Source organism: Solanum lycopersicum, chromosome 12, assembly GCF_036512215.1.
Source record: "Solanum lycopersicum chromosome 12, SLM_r2.1".
NCBI classification, from domain to species: domain Eukaryota; kingdom Viridiplantae; phylum Streptophyta; class Magnoliopsida; order Solanales; family Solanaceae; genus Solanum; species Solanum lycopersicum.
In genome coordinates this window covers 4,303,013-4,322,795 of record NC_090811.1, presented here as the reverse complement: position 1 = coordinate 4,322,795, position 19,783 = coordinate 4,303,013, and the positions used below count along the sequence as shown (strand labels likewise).

The 19,783-nt window shown below is 29.2% G+C and overlaps 2 protein-coding genes across 2 annotated transcripts; one reads left to right on the top strand and one right to left on the bottom strand.

Annotated features, from left to right (window-relative positions):
• The first annotated feature begins 7,620 nt into the window (after positions 1–7,620).
• Positions 7,621–17,996, top strand: LOC101262081 (linoleate 13S-lipoxygenase 2-1, chloroplastic). Its single transcript, XM_004251768.5, has 10 exons — positions 7,621–8,078; positions 9,528–9,772; positions 11,761–12,004; positions 12,147–12,470; positions 12,882–12,967; positions 14,059–14,169; positions 14,608–14,912; positions 15,425–15,691; positions 16,545–16,885; positions 17,531–17,996. Exons 1-10 carry the CDS (start codon positions 7,742–7,744, stop codon positions 17,947–17,949), a joined length of 2,679 nt encoding a protein of 892 aa, XP_004251816.1. The 5' UTR covers positions 7,621–7,741; the 3' UTR covers positions 17,950–17,996.
• A 191-nt stretch (positions 17,997–18,187) lies between these two features.
• On the bottom strand, positions 18,188–19,462 carry XTH9 (xyloglucan endotransglucosylase-hydrolase 9). The gene is made up of 3 exons (NM_001310059.1): positions 19,135–19,462; positions 18,847–19,040; positions 18,188–18,708 (listed from the first exon to the last, which is right to left on the bottom strand). Exons 1-3 carry the CDS (start codon positions 19,408–19,410, stop codon positions 18,306–18,308), a joined length of 873 nt encoding a protein of 290 aa, NP_001296988.1. The 5' UTR covers positions 19,411–19,462; the 3' UTR covers positions 18,188–18,305.
• Positions 19,463–19,783: the final 321 nt, after the last annotated feature.

Below are 19,783 nucleotides of genomic sequence, written 5' to 3'. Positions count from 1 at the left end.
ATTAAATAAATTTATATGTATAATAGTTTGTGCACATTGTAACAAATTTAATTTGTGGTCTATGATAAGGAAGGGCCATGAAATTAATGATTTCTCACGCTATAGTTGTGGGTTTCTCGAACCTCACTATTATCAAAATTTTATTATTGTGCATAGTAGTCAGAAATTTACGAAGGATATTCAGAAATTATATACGAATACATTTTTTCTTTTGGCTGAATAAGTGCATTAAGAATTTTTTTGGAAAAAAAAAAGGAAAAAAATGAAAGGCGCCCTAGAAAAATTATAAATTTAACTACATAATATACATGAAATTTTGAAAGAAAAAAAAAATATATATATATATGAAAAAATTTGAACTAGAAATTTTTAAAATTAAACTACGTAATATATAAGAATTTTTTTTGAAAAAAGTATGTTAATAAGTGAAAAAAATGAAAAAAAAAAAAGAGGAAAAAGATGAAAGGTGCCCTAGAAATTTTAAAACCTTAACTACGTAATATACATGAAAATTTTTGAAAAATAAACGTAATATACATGAAAACTTGTGGGTAAAAAGGCTTAAAAGTTGTTGTTAGCGGAGATTTAAACTCACAAACCCATAAAAGTTCAACTCTTTTAAGACACTTTAAACCACTAAGCTACAACACTTTGTTGTGTTAAAGGTGTCCAAAATACGTTATTTAATTATTTTATATGATATTTTATTTGTATATACGATATAATTTTTTGATGAAGGATATCCAAAGGATATATAGCTACGTCCCTGATTGTCCAACCATTTGTAGATTAAACTATTCTCTTCTTAAATACTAAGGCCTTTTTTTTTTCCTTCCCTTTAATCATAGGGCAATTTTCACATATAGCAAATAAAAAATTCATGTTTTTATGCTATAACAAAGTTTGCATAATTGCGCTCCATAGCAAACATAGAAACTGTATAACTCGCTATACATATACAGTTGAAGCAAATTGTATAAAACGAAGTGTATAAAACAAGAAAGAGAAAGACACTTGGGCAGAGAATTGTATAAAAATGAAGTGTATAAAACGAACTGTATTATTATAAGTGTATAGAACAATTATATACAATTTGAATTTGTATAAAATGAGAAAGAGAGAAAGACAAAAGAAACTTGACAAGGAATATACAATTGAATCGAATTGTTTAAAACAAGAAAGAGAGAAATTAGATACAATTTGAAAATTGCATAAAACGAGAAAGAGAGAAAGGCAAAAGAAACTGGGCAGGGAAGTATTTTTATTGTATAATTATAAGTGTATAGGACGAAAATATATGTACTTGCATGTGTATATACAATTTTCTCACGCTTTATACAAACAGAAACGCAATTTATATATTTCGCTTCTGTTTGTATAAGTGAGAAAGGCGAGGGTGGCGAGCGAGATTTGGGAGAGTGGCGAGTGAGATCTGGAAGAAGGGAGATAGGGGAACAAAAATATATGTATTTATACAATTTTCTCTGCTTTATACAATTAGAAACAATTTTTATACACTTGTGTTTGTATAAAAGTGAGGAAGCGAGCGAGAGATTGGAGGAGAGTGGCGAGCGAGATATTTGGGAGAGAGGTGCCTAGCAATTTTTTACAAACGTTTGCTATGAAGCATAATTAAAAAACAATAGGTACTCCATTTATTTTAGATTACTAGTTTACTATTATATATACAATTTTCCCTTAATCATAATCGACATGGCATTAATTTTCAATTAGTGTTGAAGATGTGGCTCTTCTCCATTATTTATACTCTTCATTTTACTTGGATGGAAGTCATGTGTCCAGTGTCATAATTAAAATTAAAGATTGAGATTTAATTACCTAAGTGAAGGTCCTAAGCATGATTAGAATTACAAATAATTTCTTTATATTATTTTCTAATTAATGTTAATCTCATAATTCTAGCTAAAAATTATCTCAATTCGTAAATATATCTAAAATTTCTCTCTTTTTCAATTTTAATAAAATGATTTTTTCTTTTTTTGTTACAAAAAACTCTTTTTTCTATTTTGTTCTATCAGAAAAGAAAAACTATCACCCATTCCTTTTTTGAAATATTTAAAATTTGTGAACATTCGTTTTAAATTTTAACATTATATTTTGATTAGTTTTCTAACGGTTTCCGTTAGGCCTAAGCATTAGTTTACTAATGGTTTTCAACTCCTACATGACCAAAAGAGAGGACAAAAAAAATATTATTTTTAAAAAAATAAAAAGAAAAGAAGAAGAGCTCGTAATCAATAGAAATATGAATTTGATGATTTTTAAAGAAAATAAAAAAAATTAGTTGTTATTCAAATCATGGTTAAAACTTTAATTTAGGTAATTAATTGTGAGATTACTAGTTTCTAACCGAAGGATACCTTAATTTTAATTGTGACACGTGACTTTTATCGCAGTAAAAACTTGGGGAAATGGAGATGGAGAGGAGCCTCATCCGATAATTGATCATAAAGTATATTTTTTTCTCTCTAATTTTTATTTTCTTTATGATTATTAATTAGTGTAATTAATGTTTAATCTTCGTCTCTTTTATTTTTTTCAAACAATAAAAAAAGATTTTCTCGAAACACCTTCTTAAACGGCATAATGCATAAACATGATATTTAACTTTATTTCGACGAATAACTATGTCTTTCAACTTTGAATGTGCAGTTGTGCATAAGTAGACACTTAAACTTGTATAAAATTGAACAAGTAGACACAAATGTCTACATGACATAACACACGTAGGATGCCATATAGGAGATAAAATTGTCATGTAAGACGAATATATTCATTTGCTCAATTTTATACAAATTTAAATGTCTACTTATGCAAATAAAAAGTTAAATATCATAATTGATAACTGATGTCATGTTAAGAATCGTATTTGTGTATTATACGATTGTGATAACCTCAAGGTCCCATTTTATCAATCTAATGTAGAGTGAGCAAGTTTTTAACCTACCATGATTTGCAAACGTTTTATGCATTTTCATAATAATTTGAATCGACAGAGTAACATGATGATACAAGTTTTGACCTAACATGATTAGCAAACATTTTAAACATTTTTACGAGAGTCGAGTGACGTGATGAAACAAGTTTTTGACATAATATAATTAGCACACATTAAACATTTTCAGGATAACTTTGATATATCACCTAATTAGTACTTAATTATAAATTTTAAAAATGTATGTTCAAATATTTGATTTATCATAAAAAATTTAATCAGACCATCACTTATCAAACGAAGATAAAACTTCATAATCAAATTGTGTCACATGTACGAGTTGGGGACGTACACCGATTTGTGACAAGTCGTGATTTTCCTCCTCATCAAATTAATTGTTACTTTTTTTTTTAATTTTATTCGATGTTCGAAGTCTGTGTTAAGAGCTTCGACTTAATTTAGATAATGTACTGCATGATTCGTATTGTAGTGCTTTAGGATTAAATTCAGTGGCGGATTTATAATTTTAATTTTTAAGGTTGTGGGTGCTCTGAAAGTAGCAGAGTAAAAAATATAAAAAAAGACTATGTCAACAATGAGATTCGAGCACTAATTCAACAACACTGCTAAAAGAGTCAATGGGTCAATCACATCATTTGTTCATCGAGTGTTGCTCTATGTTAATTTTATCAAATGCCTAAAATGTATGATCCTTTGTTAAATGTCCCTAACAAAAGTTAACGAGGAGTTAATACTTTTGATGGTCACTCAACTATCAATTATTTTCATAGAAAATCACTCAATTTTCATTTTCAACTCAAAAGTCACTCAACTATAATTTCTTTGCACAGAAAGTCACTCAACTTTCATTTTCAACTCAAAAGTCACTCAAGTATGACTTCTTTGCACACAAAGTCACTCAACCTATTTAATTGTTTTTTCTTAAAATTAAGTGACATGAAATTTTAATTATTAACCAAAATTTTTAGAATCAAATTAAATGGTCGGGTCATTAAATGCTTTAAATCGATATATATATTTGATTCTTAAAATTTTAGTTAATAATTAAAGTTTCATGTTGCTAAATTTTAATGAAAAAATAATTAAATAGGTTGAGTGACTTTATATGCAAAGAAGTCATAGTTGAGTGACTTTTGTGTTGAAAATGAAAGTTGAGTGACTTTTGTGTTGAAAATGAAAGTTGAGTGACTTTTTGTGTAAAGAAATTATAGTTGAGTTTTTGAGTTGAAAATGAAAGTTAAGTGACTTTCTGTGAAAATAATTGATGACCACCAAAGTTATTAACTCAGTTAATGAGTGTCCAAACACCCAATCATACTTGCTTAAATCTGAAATTTCTGATTAAAAATAGAACAATTACCATAACTCATATTGATTAGCTTCTACTTATAATTATGTGTAGCCATGTGTAAAACAAGTCCATTGAACAAAACATTTCACTTTACTTCATGGAATATCTACCTTAAAAAGGTGCATTATTGAAGTAATTATTTTATTAGAATATCCTCATTTGATTGAAATGATATTTTATTCAATGGATACAGTTTATTTAACCAAAAATCATATGAATTCAACGTACTTTTATTTCCAACGAGTGTTTTAGATGGAATTTTATGAGGCAGAAGTGTTAGGTACAATTTTTTTATACAATTCTTTGAAAAGCAAATGATTTAGAGTTATTCTTCGAATTAAATAATATAATTAAATTTATTTTAAAAATTCATTCACTTTTACTTGTTCGATATTCTTTAAAAAAAAAAGTTGTGATTGACAATTACTGACGGTACTTGTTGAGTTTTCAATGTCATAATTTCAAACACATTTTTTTTTATTAAACAAAAGAATCACTCTCAACATCTAATAATACAAAATCTGTTACCATCACTTTGCAATTATCATAGGACCCCCAAAGATAAGTCCTTCCACAATCAATCGAAGTTTGTCTATTATAAATTTATGGGGTGCCCCTTACGATTAACGAAATTTATATCAATCTCATATATTTAGGGGCTAATTATTTTATTTTGAAAGAATTTAACTATAAAAATTTTGATTTTTTCTTTTTTTGGATACATTACTAGATGGATGTATTTAATGACCTAGATGGAAGAGATGTATCAAAGAAGTGATAAGATTGTATTTGAGGGGAAATATGAATGTATTTGAAAAAGAATAGAAATGTATCCAATTAGGGATTATGGATGTATTCAAAAGTGGATAGCGATATATCCAAAAAGGATACGTTTAAATATTCATTGCTTTCTTTTCAATCAAATTATTTTTAGTTACCATTTAACTAATCATTTTTTGGAAATTATTCTTAGTTACTACTTACCAAATATTTTTTTTGGAAAACTCTAAATTTTATTTTTTAACAAAAAGAATAGTAACTTTATTCAATAGATGATAAATAATTTCAGTCGGACTCATAGCTAGAGCTATCAAAAAGAGCAGACCAGGCCCAAACCTTGTAGGCCAAAAAATTTGAAGGGCTAGGGCGGATCACTCCTTCATTTAGAAGAACACGAAAATGCTCACTCCAATTTAACCTTAGAAGGGTCGAGGGGTGGAGGGTGGGGTGGACTAGTCCTTTCTTTTTTCCAAACTTATAATTCTATAATATTAAGAAACTGAGAAGATTTTCAAATATAACAAAAGATCGTGTTGTTTCAATAACACTAACAAAAAATATAGAGTAATTAACATGTACCTCGCATACCAGATATGCAAGCGAGATTAGAGAGTGACAAACAAGATGGGAGGGAGGCGAGAGCGCAAAATTTATCTAGTACCGTAGATACAAGAGTATCTGCTTTGATCATTTGTATCTAGAACAAGTTAACCTAACTTTGAGTCCATGTGTTTCGCGATACATGTATCTGGACGTATTAAAATATGGTAAAATTCATAATATTACAACATATCGTGATTTAAGTAATTAGATTATATACAAGTGAGATTACTGTAAGTTACCGTTAATATAAATAAAAAGTTTTAGCGCATGAACAGACCCTGTCTAGTCTCGATCAAGCTTCAAGGGTCACTGGCTTATATGGACAGAACTTATAAACCTTACCTTCAAATGGACTTGAAAAATCCTATACCAAATAACGAATTGTGTCAACCACATGGGTTGAGGCCATTTTGATGGTTTCACTCATATTTTTCTTTTCAATCAAATCATTTTTAGTTATATAATCATAAAAAAAAAATTACTCGTAGAATGAAAAAGTAATCCAAATTCTACTTTTTAATAATATGAATAATAACATTATCCAACATACATATCATAAATAATTTCGAGTTTGGGTTCATAACTTTCTTTTCAATCAAATTATCTTTAATTACATAATCATTTTTTAGAAAAATGTCAGGTAGCATGAATAAAACTCTAAACTCTAAACTTTCCTTTCAATCAAATTATTCTTAGTTAGGTAATCATTTTTGAAAAAATTACACATAATTTTTTTAAAAAAGACTAAATTTTATTTTTTTAACAGATCATAAATAATTTTTATTTTCGGTTTTTTTACTTTGAAAATAGGATTCATCTAATTTGTTCAAGTCATATTTATAAAATCGGTGCATCTTGACCAACATAATTGAGTGGATATATAGCCTCAATTAATTCATGGAGAAAAATCGTCAATTTTTTTAAAAAAATTACAATATGGTATGCATAATCATAATAATGAAAAATAAATTTTATTATGTATAAAAAATAAATTATGAGAAGTCAAACAAGGAAATTAAAATCAAGGAGTTCAACAACTGAGTTATAAATTTATTATTTAGCCCATTTCAGTTGAACTAGTTTTTCGTGAATTACATTTTGAACTAATTACACATTATTTATTACATTTCGATTCATATAGATTTTGTTTCAACTCTAGTAATTTTTTACATCTATTTATTTACTTATTTACTCCACCTATTTGATTTGATCCATCTATTTATTAAGGCCAAACATCACAAATTTCACTAATTTTAGAGCCTAATGATGTATCTTTTTGTGAGTTCTTGAAAATATTATTTGTGTCAGTTACATATGGTAAAAATTAGATATAACTTGTTTCATATACATTGTATCCAGGTGGATTCATATGTATCTGAAACAAGTTACACCTAATTTTTACCACATGTAACTGATACGAATAATATTTTCAAGAACTCACAAAAAGATACATCATTCATATGTATCTGAGACATAATGAGTCTCTCTCCTATCTCACTCATTTCTCTGTTTGTCACGCTCTTCTCTCTATGCATCTATATTTCAAAATGTATTATGATACCTTAGATACATGTAGTGTTCATATATATCTAGGATATACTGACTCTCTTGTTTGACTCCTTTCTATTTCGCTCGCTTTCCTACTATCTCGCTTTATATCTGGTAACAAAAATATATGTATCTAGGTGTATTTGACTAGAAATTTAGTATCAATTTATTAATTAATGCGATAATATATATTTATTTTAAACTATAAGAAAAATTAGTAAATATAGTCAAATATTCATGTAATTAAAATGGTTTTTTCATTTATTAACTCAAGCTATTTTAATTCGTTCATTTTAACCCCTACCCGTCCATTTGAACCTATTGTAATATCCATTCTAGAGTTTTACAGGACAAATACAACCAAAACAACAACAACCATAGTTCTTTTAGCAAAACTTCATCATCTATATAAAGATAATGCCTTAGAGACCATAATACAAACCAACCCATATATCTTCTTGAGACAAAGAAGAGAGAAAAAAATGTTGAAATCTCATCTTCAACAATCTACAAAATCTCTGATTCCATGGAGTACTAAGCCATTTGATTTTTCAAGAGAAATCTTAGACTTTTTTCCTATCAACATTTTAAGTAAAAATCATAGGAAAAATAAGAAGAACAACAATTTTATAGTTCATTATAATGTTGCAAAGAGCACTAAAGCTGTCCTTGGTTCTACAAAAAAATCCATGGGTGTTAAAGTAGTGGTGAAAGTTCAAAAATCAGTTGGAGGAACTAATTTAGGTTTATCAAGAGGACTTGATGATTTGCTTGGTAAATCACTCTTATTGTGGATTGTTGCTGCTGAACTTGATCCTAGTAAGTATTCATTTACTCATGCTTGATCTTGTGACAAGCAGACATTTTAATTTTGAGTATGCATATATAGACACCTCAAACTTGTCTTTACTATGTCAGTTGAATACATCAACTTATAACAAAATATCATATAAAAATTTACGTATTACTTTAACATCGAGAGAGCTAGTTGAATTATTTAGTTGTCAGTTGACTAACCATGTTGAAGGACTTACTTGCCAGTCAAATTGGGGTCACTTTGGGTGTCAAATTGGGGTCACTTTAGGTGTCTATTTATGTAATCACTACATCAATAGCGGCAATTAAGAAGCGGTAATTAGCATTTTTTGTATTTGTTTCTAAAAATTTTAGCGATATTGGTTCTAATGATATTTAACTAATGTTGATAAAGACTTTAGCACTCTTTATTAGTGTTTTTAGTGTTTTAAAAAAAAAAAAGACTTTGTGAAAATGTAATTTTAAGAATGTCATAATATTATATATTAAGGGGAAAATATAGAACACAATAAAGATTAAGAATAAGCTACACATTCGTATTGCTCGTAATTTTTATTTATTTTTAAGTAATCCATCAATACTTCAGATTAGGAATACAATATTTATTTATTTTTTCATCTGGTGTCCGGAGTTTATATTGAAGCTTTGACTAAAATTTAAATTGCACACTACATGATCTATTCGGGAATAACACTCTCAACGAAAATTTCTTTATACCCAGAGCTCAAACCCCAAACATATAGTTAATAATAAATCATTCCAAAAAATTGTTTTTAAGATACAAAAGTTGTTCATGGCCATTTTTAATGAACATAAAATTAAATATTTCAAAACATAAAAATATATCAATTTATTTAAAACATAATAATATATCTAAAAAGAATTTCTTTTGTCACAAAGAGTCTTTTGTCACAAAGAGTTGTTTGAATGATAAATAAATTATACACTATTAGGTTAATTTTGTTTTAAGTGAACTTGTTTTAATCGAATATGAAATTTAAAAAAATACTTCCTCTGTTTCAAAAAGAATGTTTTTATTTCCTTTTTAGTTTGTTTAATAAAGAACGATCTCTTTTTTTTTTGCAAAACTTTAACTTTCTACGTGACAATGTTTTAAGACCACAAGATTTAAGGATATTTTGATACATTTGACATAACTTTAATTTAGAACCACAAAATTAATTTATTTTTTTAAACTCTATTTTAAATCAAACTAGATCATACTTTTTTAAACGGAGGGAGTTGCGTCTTAAAAATAATTATTGCACCATAATTGTACTATTGTCGGCATGCACTAGTCAAGTACCTTGCTTTATAATTCATCAAAGTATTTTTCTCTTTTATGCTAATTTCTCCCTCTTATTTCTTCAATTTTATTTAAAAGTATTTTTTGAAAGTATTAATATTATTATTAATTATTTTGTTCTTTCTATATTTTTTTTCTCTTCAAAGTGACTGGAATTGAGAAGCCAAGTATAAGGATATTTGCTAATCGTGGACGAGATGTGGATGGTGAGACACATTATGAAGCAAATTTTGTATTTCCTAAAGACTTTGGGGACGTTGGTGCAATTTTAGTAGAAAATGAGCACAAGGAAATGTATGTGAAGAATATAGTAATTGATGGCAAAATTACAATTACTTGCAACTCTTGGGTCCATACAAAATTTGAGAAAAGGATTTTCTTCACCAACAAGGTTTGCAAAAATCCCCCTATGCTTTTTTTAACCTAATTAAATAATTGGAGCTATAATATAATTAAAGTTTTTTATTAGATAAGATTTCTTTGTCCAAAATAAGAACTAATTGATTTCATAATAAATGTAAATATAGTTTTCTAAGGAAGAATATATTCAAGTTATATGCATTGAGTCACTTTCAATATAAAGATTTTTTATACAATATAATTTGGCCTATAACAACATGTTGGTTAGAGCAATATGCCTTTTATCGACTAAAATAGGAAAAGAAGAAGAAGAAGGTAAATATACCTCGGAGTGATGTAAATGGTATGCAGATATCCTCCGTCGTACTTTTGGGATATTGGTGTTCCTGTCGTTCTAAAATTAAAATTAAAACATTTATGCCCTTTACTGATCTAACGGAAGACTAAATAGGAACGAGTGACACAATCTTATCTGTTGATTCGATATTTAATAAATATCGAATTAACGAATAAGATTATGACACGTGTATGTCAGTTAGTATAAAAAGCACATATATATATGTTTTAGTTTTTGAATGACTGGGACACCACTATTTCAAAAATATGACGAAAAATATCGATATACCATTTATTATAGTTCAAAGATATATTTATCATGTTTTCCAATAAAGTATTTGTGTGCCTTTGTGGCCCATATCCAGGTCTTATAGTGAGACGGGCGGGTGGTAATAATTAATAGGCAGTCCCACTCCCTTAGACAATTCTAAAGTAGAATTTTTTTTTTTGACATATATCAATGGAATAAATTATAAGCCATGCATTCATAAAATTTTTAACCAAACTAAGTCATTATATAAAACAATTTACCAAAGTAATACATTTTTCTAAAATTTTACAAACTAGTGTAAACGTATTTCACGGTAACGTTTTAGGGTATATTTTATTTTTTAAAAACTAACAGCATTAGGTTGATATACGTTACTGTAAGTAACGTTTTACTTTTAAAACGTTACTGAAATTCAGTAACGTTTTACTCCTAAAACGTTACTTTGAGTAACGTTTTAGGAGTAAAACATTCTGTGAGTAACGTATATCAATCTAACGCCATCAACTTTTAAAAAATAAAATATATCCTAAAACTTTACTGTGAAATACGTTTATACTAGTTTTGTAAAATTTTAGAAAAACATATTATTTTGGTGAATGACTTTATATAATGACTTACTTTGGTTAAAATCTCCATATTAATTTATTGAATATATGTTTTAGGGGTCATTTGGTACAAAAATTAATAATGTAAAGATTGGTAATTAATGTAGCAATTAGTATTGTAGGGATACTAGCTATGAGAGAAACAATTTTGCTATCATGTTTGCTATTTTTTCACTGGAATTATTTGAGGATAAATAATTGTTATTTTAATAAATTGATCACTCACAAAATGTCATTTTTCAATTTTAAAAAGATAAACTATCTACTTTTAAAATAAAAAAGACGGTCAACAACGGTAAAATTGAATAAACCATCTATATTGACACATTAAAATCGCAAGTTTTAATTTTAACATGTATAGATGTTTTAAATTCTTCAAAATACAAATAATGCACGCGCACACGCACATACTATTATATCCTATATATTACTAACACCTACCAATGAAAAGTATTAGTAATACATCCTATAATACCATGTATGAGGTATTACTAATTCATGAATTGGTTATACATAGGTCCAAATTTCTACCAAACATAGTACTAAATAATATCTTACCTAATACATGAATTATTTCTTCTAATACGGCCTACCAAACGACCCCTTAATGTATTATAATAAATTAATCTCGTCTCGGTAGTAAATTGTTTTAGTTGATTATGAATCATATTGAAAGTGATGAATTGATTAATGTGTAAGTTTGAAGCTCTTCATCAGGTATAGCCATAAATCCACCACTTATAATTATATTTTTATTTATTTAATTATATTTTCAACGATTAATATTTCCTTTTATGCGATTTGCAGTCATATATACCATCTCAAACTCCAAATGGCATAAAAAGGTTAAGAGAGAAAGAACTTGTGACATTAAGAGGTGATGGCTTTGGAGAAAGAAAAAAATATGAAAGGATTTATGACTATGATGTTTATAATGATATCGGAGATTCGACTGATAATGATAATGGTGATAATAAAAGACCAGTACTTGGCGGAAAACAATTACCTTATCCTAGAAGGTGTAGAACTGGTCGATCAAGAAGTAATAAAGGTACATTATTTATTTTATTAAGCAAAAAAATAAAATAAAATATGCCTATAGTATTTAGAAGTTAAACTCGAATTGAATTTTATAATATATATATATATTATTTTTTAATTATTTTTTCAATTTTGTGCATGCATGCATGCAGATCCATTGTCTGAATTAAAGAGTGACTTTGTATACGTACCAAGAGATGAAGAATTTTCAGAAGTGAAGAGCTTAACATTCTCCGGCAACCCTATTTTCTCAGTCCTACAGGCGGTCGTCCCGGCGTTGGAGACGGTTACTTCCGATTCGGACCACGAGTTTTCACAGACCCCGTCTATCGATTCATTATTCAACGTTGGTGTCGATGTATCGAGACAAGGCAATAAGAAAAATGGCATGTTTAAAGTTGTACCAATGCTCATTAAGGTTATGTCTGATACGCAAAAAAATGTCTCCCTATTTGAAACCCCTCAATTGCTTCAAAGTAAGTACATAAAAATTATGTTACTTCAATTTTCATGATTTTTTCGGAGAATCCGAACAATATAGCCTGCTTGAATTATTTTAGTGGAATTGTAAAAAATAAAAACTAGGTTGAATAAAAAAAATAGTGGAAAATGTAATTAAATTAATCCAACAATATCTTCCAACTAATTTGGTAAAGTTTCTTGTAAAATTATGTTTTTATATTCATGGCACACTACATTAAAAAATGAGTTTTAGCGTTGTTGCTAAATATGTATTTTAGCGGTAATTAGGACTCTTTATATGTGTCACTAAAAGCTTTAGCGACATTGAATCAAATGTCACTTAACTAATGCTGATAAAAACTTTAGCATTCTTTATTAATGTATCTATTTATTGCCGTTAAAAGTTATTTTTATTGTTGTGGCAGGGGACAAGTTATCTTGGTTAGGAGATGTGGAATTTGCTCGTCAAACTTTATCTGGTTTTAATCCATTTAGTATACGATTGGTCACGGTATGTTATTACTTTGATTTTTTAAAAAAATTTAATTAATTTTTCACTTTAAATTAATATATTCCTTTGAAGAAAAGAAAAATTGAATAATAATAAGAAAATCAGGACAAATATCTAACATAATGTGAATATGAGTACCAATAGAATTTAGTGCCTATATCACAGTCTGAATTTTCACAAAAAAAATAAAATTTAAACTATGAAGAAATAAACATACGATCAGATATTTGGTGACCATTTTCGGATTCATATCTTGTTTTAGAAAAATGGTGGGTCAATTAGGTCATTTTTATAAAGAGAAAATTGTATATAATGACAAACTAGTAATTCAAATCAAATGCTATAACCACACGTTGATTTAATTGTGCCCTGTAGCAAACTGTTTGTCAGTCGCTTCTCTCCCTCAAGCTCTCGTTTGCCACTCTCCTTCTGTCGCTCGCCTCTCTCGCTTTTATACAAACACAAATTTATAAAATGTGTTTGTATTTATATAAAGCGAGAGAAAATTGTATATATACATATATTTTAGTTCCCCTCTCTCCCCTCTCCCATATTTCGCTCGTCACCCTCGCCTCTCTCGCTTATACAAACAGAAACGATATGTATAAATTATTTTTCTGTTTGTATAAAGCGAGAGAAAATTATATATACACATGCAAATGCATATATCTTCGTCGTATACACTTATAATTATACAATACAAATATTCCCCTATCCAATTTTCTTTTGTCTTTCTCACTTTCTCATTTTACACATACACAAATTATACAATTGGTCATTTGTATACAATTGCTTTCTTTTGTATATGTATAACGAATTAAACGACTGGTTTCTTTGTATATGTATAACAAATTATACAACTATTTTCTTTGTATATGTATAGCGAAACATACATATATTTATGTTTGTTATAGAGTGCAATTACGCAAAGTATAGTGATAACATACAAATATGATTTTTATGTTTTCTATATGTGGAAATTACTCTTTTATAAATTAGGACATACATATATACATACATTTTGGTTAAAATATAAATGTATAATTAATTGAAGCATTTTGAGCTAAAATATATACTTTATGAAAATACAGGAATGGCCACTAAAGAGCAAGCTAAGCCCTGAGGTGTATGGACCCCCTGAATCAGCAATGACAAAAGAACTAATTGAACTTGAAATTGGAGGATCTATGACTGTTGAAGAGGTATAAACAAATCCTTTGCCTTTTTGAAATTGGAAGAAAAATATATTATTTATGTTTTATTTGTGAACATACGATATATTTAGTCAGACATGTGATCTATTGGATTATTTTATTTGCACAAATGACCTTTCTCGAGGTCATTCTTCAAAATAATACCCCCCATTAGCTTAAAATAGACTATATTTCATGTACAACGTACTGGCCTGTCCGTGCAAATGATCCACAGACAAGCCAGTACTATACATGATTATATAGGGTGATCGATTCGCAAGAATGACATCTATAAGGGTGGTCTTGAATTTTTGGTCCTATTTATATAGTTAATAAACATATTAAAATTTTGACTATAAAGTAATATCATATTCCTTGGATTATACATGATCTATAAAGTCTTCCTTCTAATAATTTTGACTCTTTAGTTACACATAATCAATGCAGGCAGTTCAACAAAAGAAGTTGTTCATCCTAGATTATCATGATTTATTATTGCCATATGTGAACAAAGTGAATGAACTCAAAAAGACAATATTATATGGATCAAGGACTTTATTCTTCTTGACACATGAAGGCACATTGAGACCTTTGGCTATTGAGCTAACTAGGCCACCAATAGATAATAAGCCTCAATGGAAGCAAGCATATTTCCCAAGTACTTGGAATGCCACTGGTGCTTGGCTATGGAAATTGGCTAAAACACATGTTCTTGCTCATGACTCTGGCTATCACCAACTAGTCAGTCATTGGTAAGTATTTCATTGGAACAAAAATATTCTTTAGCGATGATAAATACACATATTATTAAAGAGTGTTAAAGTCTTTAACGGCATTGGTTAAGTGTCATTAGATTCAGTGTCATTAAAGGTTTTAGGGACATATACAAAGAGTGCTAATTGCTGCTAAAAATACATATTTAGTGGTAATTAAACTATTGCCATTAATTAATGCCGCTAAAGATCATTTTTGATGTAGTTTTTGTTAGCGTAAAGAACTTTTTTAAACTATGATTAGGTCAGAGAAAATGATATTTAAGATAAGTCTTCTTAAAACGTAAGATACCTAATATGAAAATAAAATTGACCATCTCTGAAATCGTGTAAGATAGGAATAAAATTTGTGAATGCTCTATTTTTTCTAAACCGCACATGTGGAATCACATTAAGTATGTTGTCGTTATTGCTTAAAGAGTAGTATAATCATTGCATATATTCTTTGATTTTGATGATATTATGCCTAATTTTTCTCCAAAATTTTGCAGGCTAAGGACTCATTGTGCTACAGAGCCATATATTATAGCAACAAATAGACAACTTAGTGCAATGCACCCAATATATAGATTATTGCATCCTCATTTTAGACATACAATGAAGATAAATTCCTTAGCTAGAGAAGCACTTATCAATGCAAATGGAATTATTGAGACTTCATTTTCCCTTGGCAAGTATGCAATGGAATTTAGTTCTGTTGCCTATGATCTTGAATGGAGATTTGACCAAGAGGCACTCCCACAAAACCTTATTAGCAGGTACTAATTCATTAATCTTTCTATTTTTCTGTTTTTCGATCGGTGTTTGATATCTATTTTAGGATTTGACTAATTTAAATGCACGTCATAATTCCCGATTTAGGGGTAAAGGGCTCTCAAACATAGGCTACTTTAACTCAAGATATGTGGTTAAAGATTAAAGTGCGTGCTTAACACTCTATCACAATATTTGGAGATCGATCACTAGTCTTATTTTCCACCTGGTGTTTGACCTTGCTTTGGGGTCCAATTAATTTGAATTTGCGTTGAAAAATCTTGTTTTTAACGTAAAATGCTTCCAAACAAAAGCAACTTTATTTACTGGGTCAAATGCAAAATCTTTGATAAAAAATAGAGGGGTATTTATCATGTCATTTGCAATCTTTTATGGTCAATTGGTCACTAATTCTTTTCTCTTAAGATTTATTTTTGAGTAATAGATTTTATGCACTAATAATGTAAATAATATTTATACAATCAAATCAATTATAAGATATTCACAAGCAAACCATTATAACAAGTCTTAATTGGCTACTTCACAAAAATGTAAATTATAGAGAGCTATTGAGTATATAAGTAAGCAGACCTTACCCCTAGTGACATGTATAAAATTGTGCGGATCTAGGTCAAAAGTGGACAATATCAGTAGCGGGCTAGACCGTTTCATTTACTTTAATATAGACATGTTGTTTTCGTACGTAGATAAGTACTATACAATCAGGGAAATTAAAAATCTATACAGATAAAAAATAATAATTATATATAGTATAATTTTTTGACGAAAAGGACAGACATTATGCTCGTGGCTTCGACCCCATTTCACTAACATGTTATTTTGTTCCATATATAACAGGGGATTGGCTGTGGAAGATCCAAATGAACCATATGGATTAAAACTAACAATAGAAGATTACCCTTTTGCAAATGATGGTTTAATACTTTGGGACACACTTAAACAATGGGTAACAAATTATGTCAACCATTATTATCCACAAATAAATCTAATTGAATCTGATATAGAGATTCAAGCTTGGTGGTCAGAGATAAAAAATGTTGGCCATGGTGACAAAAAAAATGAACCATGGTGGCCAGAGTTAAAAACCCCAAATGACTTAATTGGTATTATAACTACAATGATTTGGGTAACTTCTGGCCACCATGCAGCAGTTAACTTTGGCCAATACATTTATGCAGGTACACACCTTACCCTTTTTAAAAAAAATATTTTTTATTGTTCTTGGTATATATATATATATATTATAAATGAAATAAAGGGAAGTCTCGGAGCTAGCAACAGTAAAATTGTCTTCATGAGACCTAGAGAGGTCACATGTTCGAACTGTGAAATCAATCATTGATCTTTGTGCCAAGATTAGTTGGTTAGGTATTTACACCCTACGACCCTCCCGGATGTGCAGATGAGATTGTTTCTTGCATTAGACTGACCTTTAGTATATATAATAAAGTTAAATCATTTCAAAACAATTTAACTTGTACACACAGACCGTATAAATGATTTTTTATAATATTTGTGTACAATGGTAACTTGTTATAGTAGGTTATCTACACACACATATATATATATACACACACTATATCAAAAATAATTTTTAGCGACAATTGATTAACGGTAATAGCTAAACTGCTGCTAAATATGTTTTTAGATGCAATTATGACTATTTGTAAATGTCCACAAAATCTATAACGATGTTAGATCCAATGTCAATTAACTAATTCCGATAATGATTTTAGCACTCTTTGTTAGTTAATGTATATATATAGTACTGCTAAAAACTGTTTTTGTTGTAGTGATAACGAAGTGTTATATTTTATATGTAGATTACTTTCCAAATAGGCCAACAATTGCTAGGACAAAAATGCCAACTGAAGATCCAACAAATGAAGAATGGGAAAATTTCTTGAATAAACCTGAGGAGGCATTGATAAAATGCTTACCTTCACAACTTCAAGCAACAAAAATAACAGCAATTATGGATGTTTTATCTAATCATGCTCCAGATGAAGAATATATTGGTGACAAAATTGAGCCTTATTGGGCTGAGGATCCTGTAATTAACGCGGCGTTTGAAGTATTTTCGGAGAAATTGAAGGAACTTGAAGGGATTATTGATGCTAGAAATGTTGATAGTAAGTTGATGAATAGGAATGGAGCTGGTGTTATGCCTTATGAATTATTAAAACCATTTTCTGAACCTGGTGTTACTGGAAAAGGTGTACCATATAGTATTTCCATTTGAATGTTGTAACAAAGTTTAATATGAAATAAAAGATGATGCTACCCAAATGTACTAATAGGTCCTTTGCTATATATTTTTTTGTTGATACGAACTGTTTAAACTCTGTGTCAAGTCAAACTAGGTCATTCTGTTTGCTAGGCAAAAGTTTCTGTAAAAACTAACTTATAACTTGTATTTGTGACTCCATATTATAAGACATCAAAGACCAATATTTTATCATACAACATAGTTAACAAAAGAAAGTAAACCTTACCACATTCCATTACATATAGATAAATAATACAAATTCAGCAACAAAATAAGTAGCCAACAAAAACCTCTTACAAAAGAATAAAGAATTCTACTTATTTGATTCATTAAAATCTTGAACTCTTGCATTCAGCAGAAAAGCCTTGTGGAAACCTCTTAGAATCAGCACAGTAATTGTAAACCATGTGTTTGGTCTGCACCCATCGTAGTCTATTCCGTCCCTTACCATCAAGTTCATGTGTTTGCCATGGCTTCGCGTTGTTTATTGAACCGATGGACTTACATGAAGAGGTACCTGATGATACTGCACAACCATCAATGTTAATGTTTCTGTAATAAGCAGTGAATGGTGCAAGTGCCCAATCTGTTTTCACTCTGCCTCCTTGGGTTGCCCATTCATCTGCATTCCATAAACTGCAGTATACTTTCATTGCTTGACTCTTGGGAAATGGAATTCCCATGCTTTCATGGTTGTTGAACACTCTAATTGGACTGTTATCTACTAAGAACCTGAATATATATCGAAAAATTTAGTAACATCAAATGTAGTTCATCTTAAGAAAATATTTTAACATGTTGTTATCTTTTAGGTGATCTGATACTCAGAGTATATATATACATTTGTGAGGTGATTTTGTGTTAACTTACACTATGCGATGAGGATTCCAGACGATGGTGTAAGTGTGAAACGCGGCAGTTGGATCAAACCAAAGATGAAATTGTTGTTCTTTGTTTCCTTTTCCTTGTGTGTATACATTGGTATGGATAGTGTAAGGCTGGCCAGAGACATTGCCTAAGAACTCGAAATCGATCTCATCATGTCCTTCTCCTTGTGAAGATAACTAACAGAGGAAACAATCCATCATGAGCAATAGGATGGCATGTTATAATAAGAATAATGAAGTTCAAATTATAATAAGAGGCCTTAAGACTTACGAAGAAAGTTGTTACAGTGCCAGCAGAGTTTTTAGGGACGAGTTTAAGTTGCATATCGAATCTTCCAAAAAGGTACTCATTTTTGGATTGAAAGCCAGAGCCAGAAAGTTTATCAAGCGATAGGGCAAGGCCTCTACCGCCTTCTTGTATTTTACCGCGTCCTTCGCCCCAAGTTATGTCTACATCTCTATAGAAATTACCAGCTGAGGCTAGTAATTGGATACTCATTAGTATTGAAATAAGAAGAAGCAATGTTGATGAAAATTTAGAAGACATGATCTTCTAAGATGATGAAATTGTTAAAGAAATAATGTAAAATTTTGATGTTATTGGTTTGGTTAAATGTGTCTTTTTATAGGTGCAATGTGAAGTAAAATATAATAGGAAGGATCCTTTTTTTTAATGAGAGAAATATGGGCAAAGGGCTAGCTATGAGCTGGAAAACCTTAGTTTATTTAAATTCATTGGATACATACAAGAATTATTCTATGCGTGTGGGGTTCTTTTTTTTTTTTTTTTTTTTTTTGTTGAAAATGTACTTGTGATGCCCTTGACGGAAGGGCGAGCTAATAAGAACAGATCAAGTAGAACTGACAGACTTCTAAAGATGAGGTGTCAGGCAAAATTTCAATTTATATGATATGTATAT

What these genes read in the sequence shown, in the direction of transcription:
- LOC101262081 (XM_004251768.5), top strand. Translation starts at nt 7,742, where the DNA reads ATGTTGAAATCTCATCTTCAACAATCTACAAAATCTCTGATTCCATGG. An exon ending in TGCTGCTGAACTTGATCCTA is followed by an intron (nt 8,079 to 9,527) that starts GTAAGTATTCAT and finishes TTCTCTTCAAAG; the next exon opens with TGACTGGAATTGAGAAGCCA. An exon ending in GATCTATGACTGTTGAAGAG is followed by an intron (nt 14,170 to 14,607) that starts GTATAAACAAAT and finishes TAATCAATGCAG; the next exon opens with GCAGTTCAACAAAAGAAGTT.
- XTH9 (NM_001310059.1), bottom strand. Translation starts at nt 19,410, where the DNA reads ATGTCTTCTAAATTTTCATCAACATTGCTTCTTCTTATTTCAATACTA. An exon ending in GCACTGTAACAACTTTCTTC is followed by an intron (nt 19,041 to 19,134) that starts GTAAGTCTTAAG and finishes TTCCTCTGTTAG; the next exon opens with TTATCTTCACAAGGAGAAGG. An exon ending in TGGAATCCTCATCGCATAGT is followed by an intron (nt 18,709 to 18,846) that starts GTAAGTTAACAC and finishes ATATATATTCAG; the next exon opens with GTTCTTAGTAGATAACAGTC.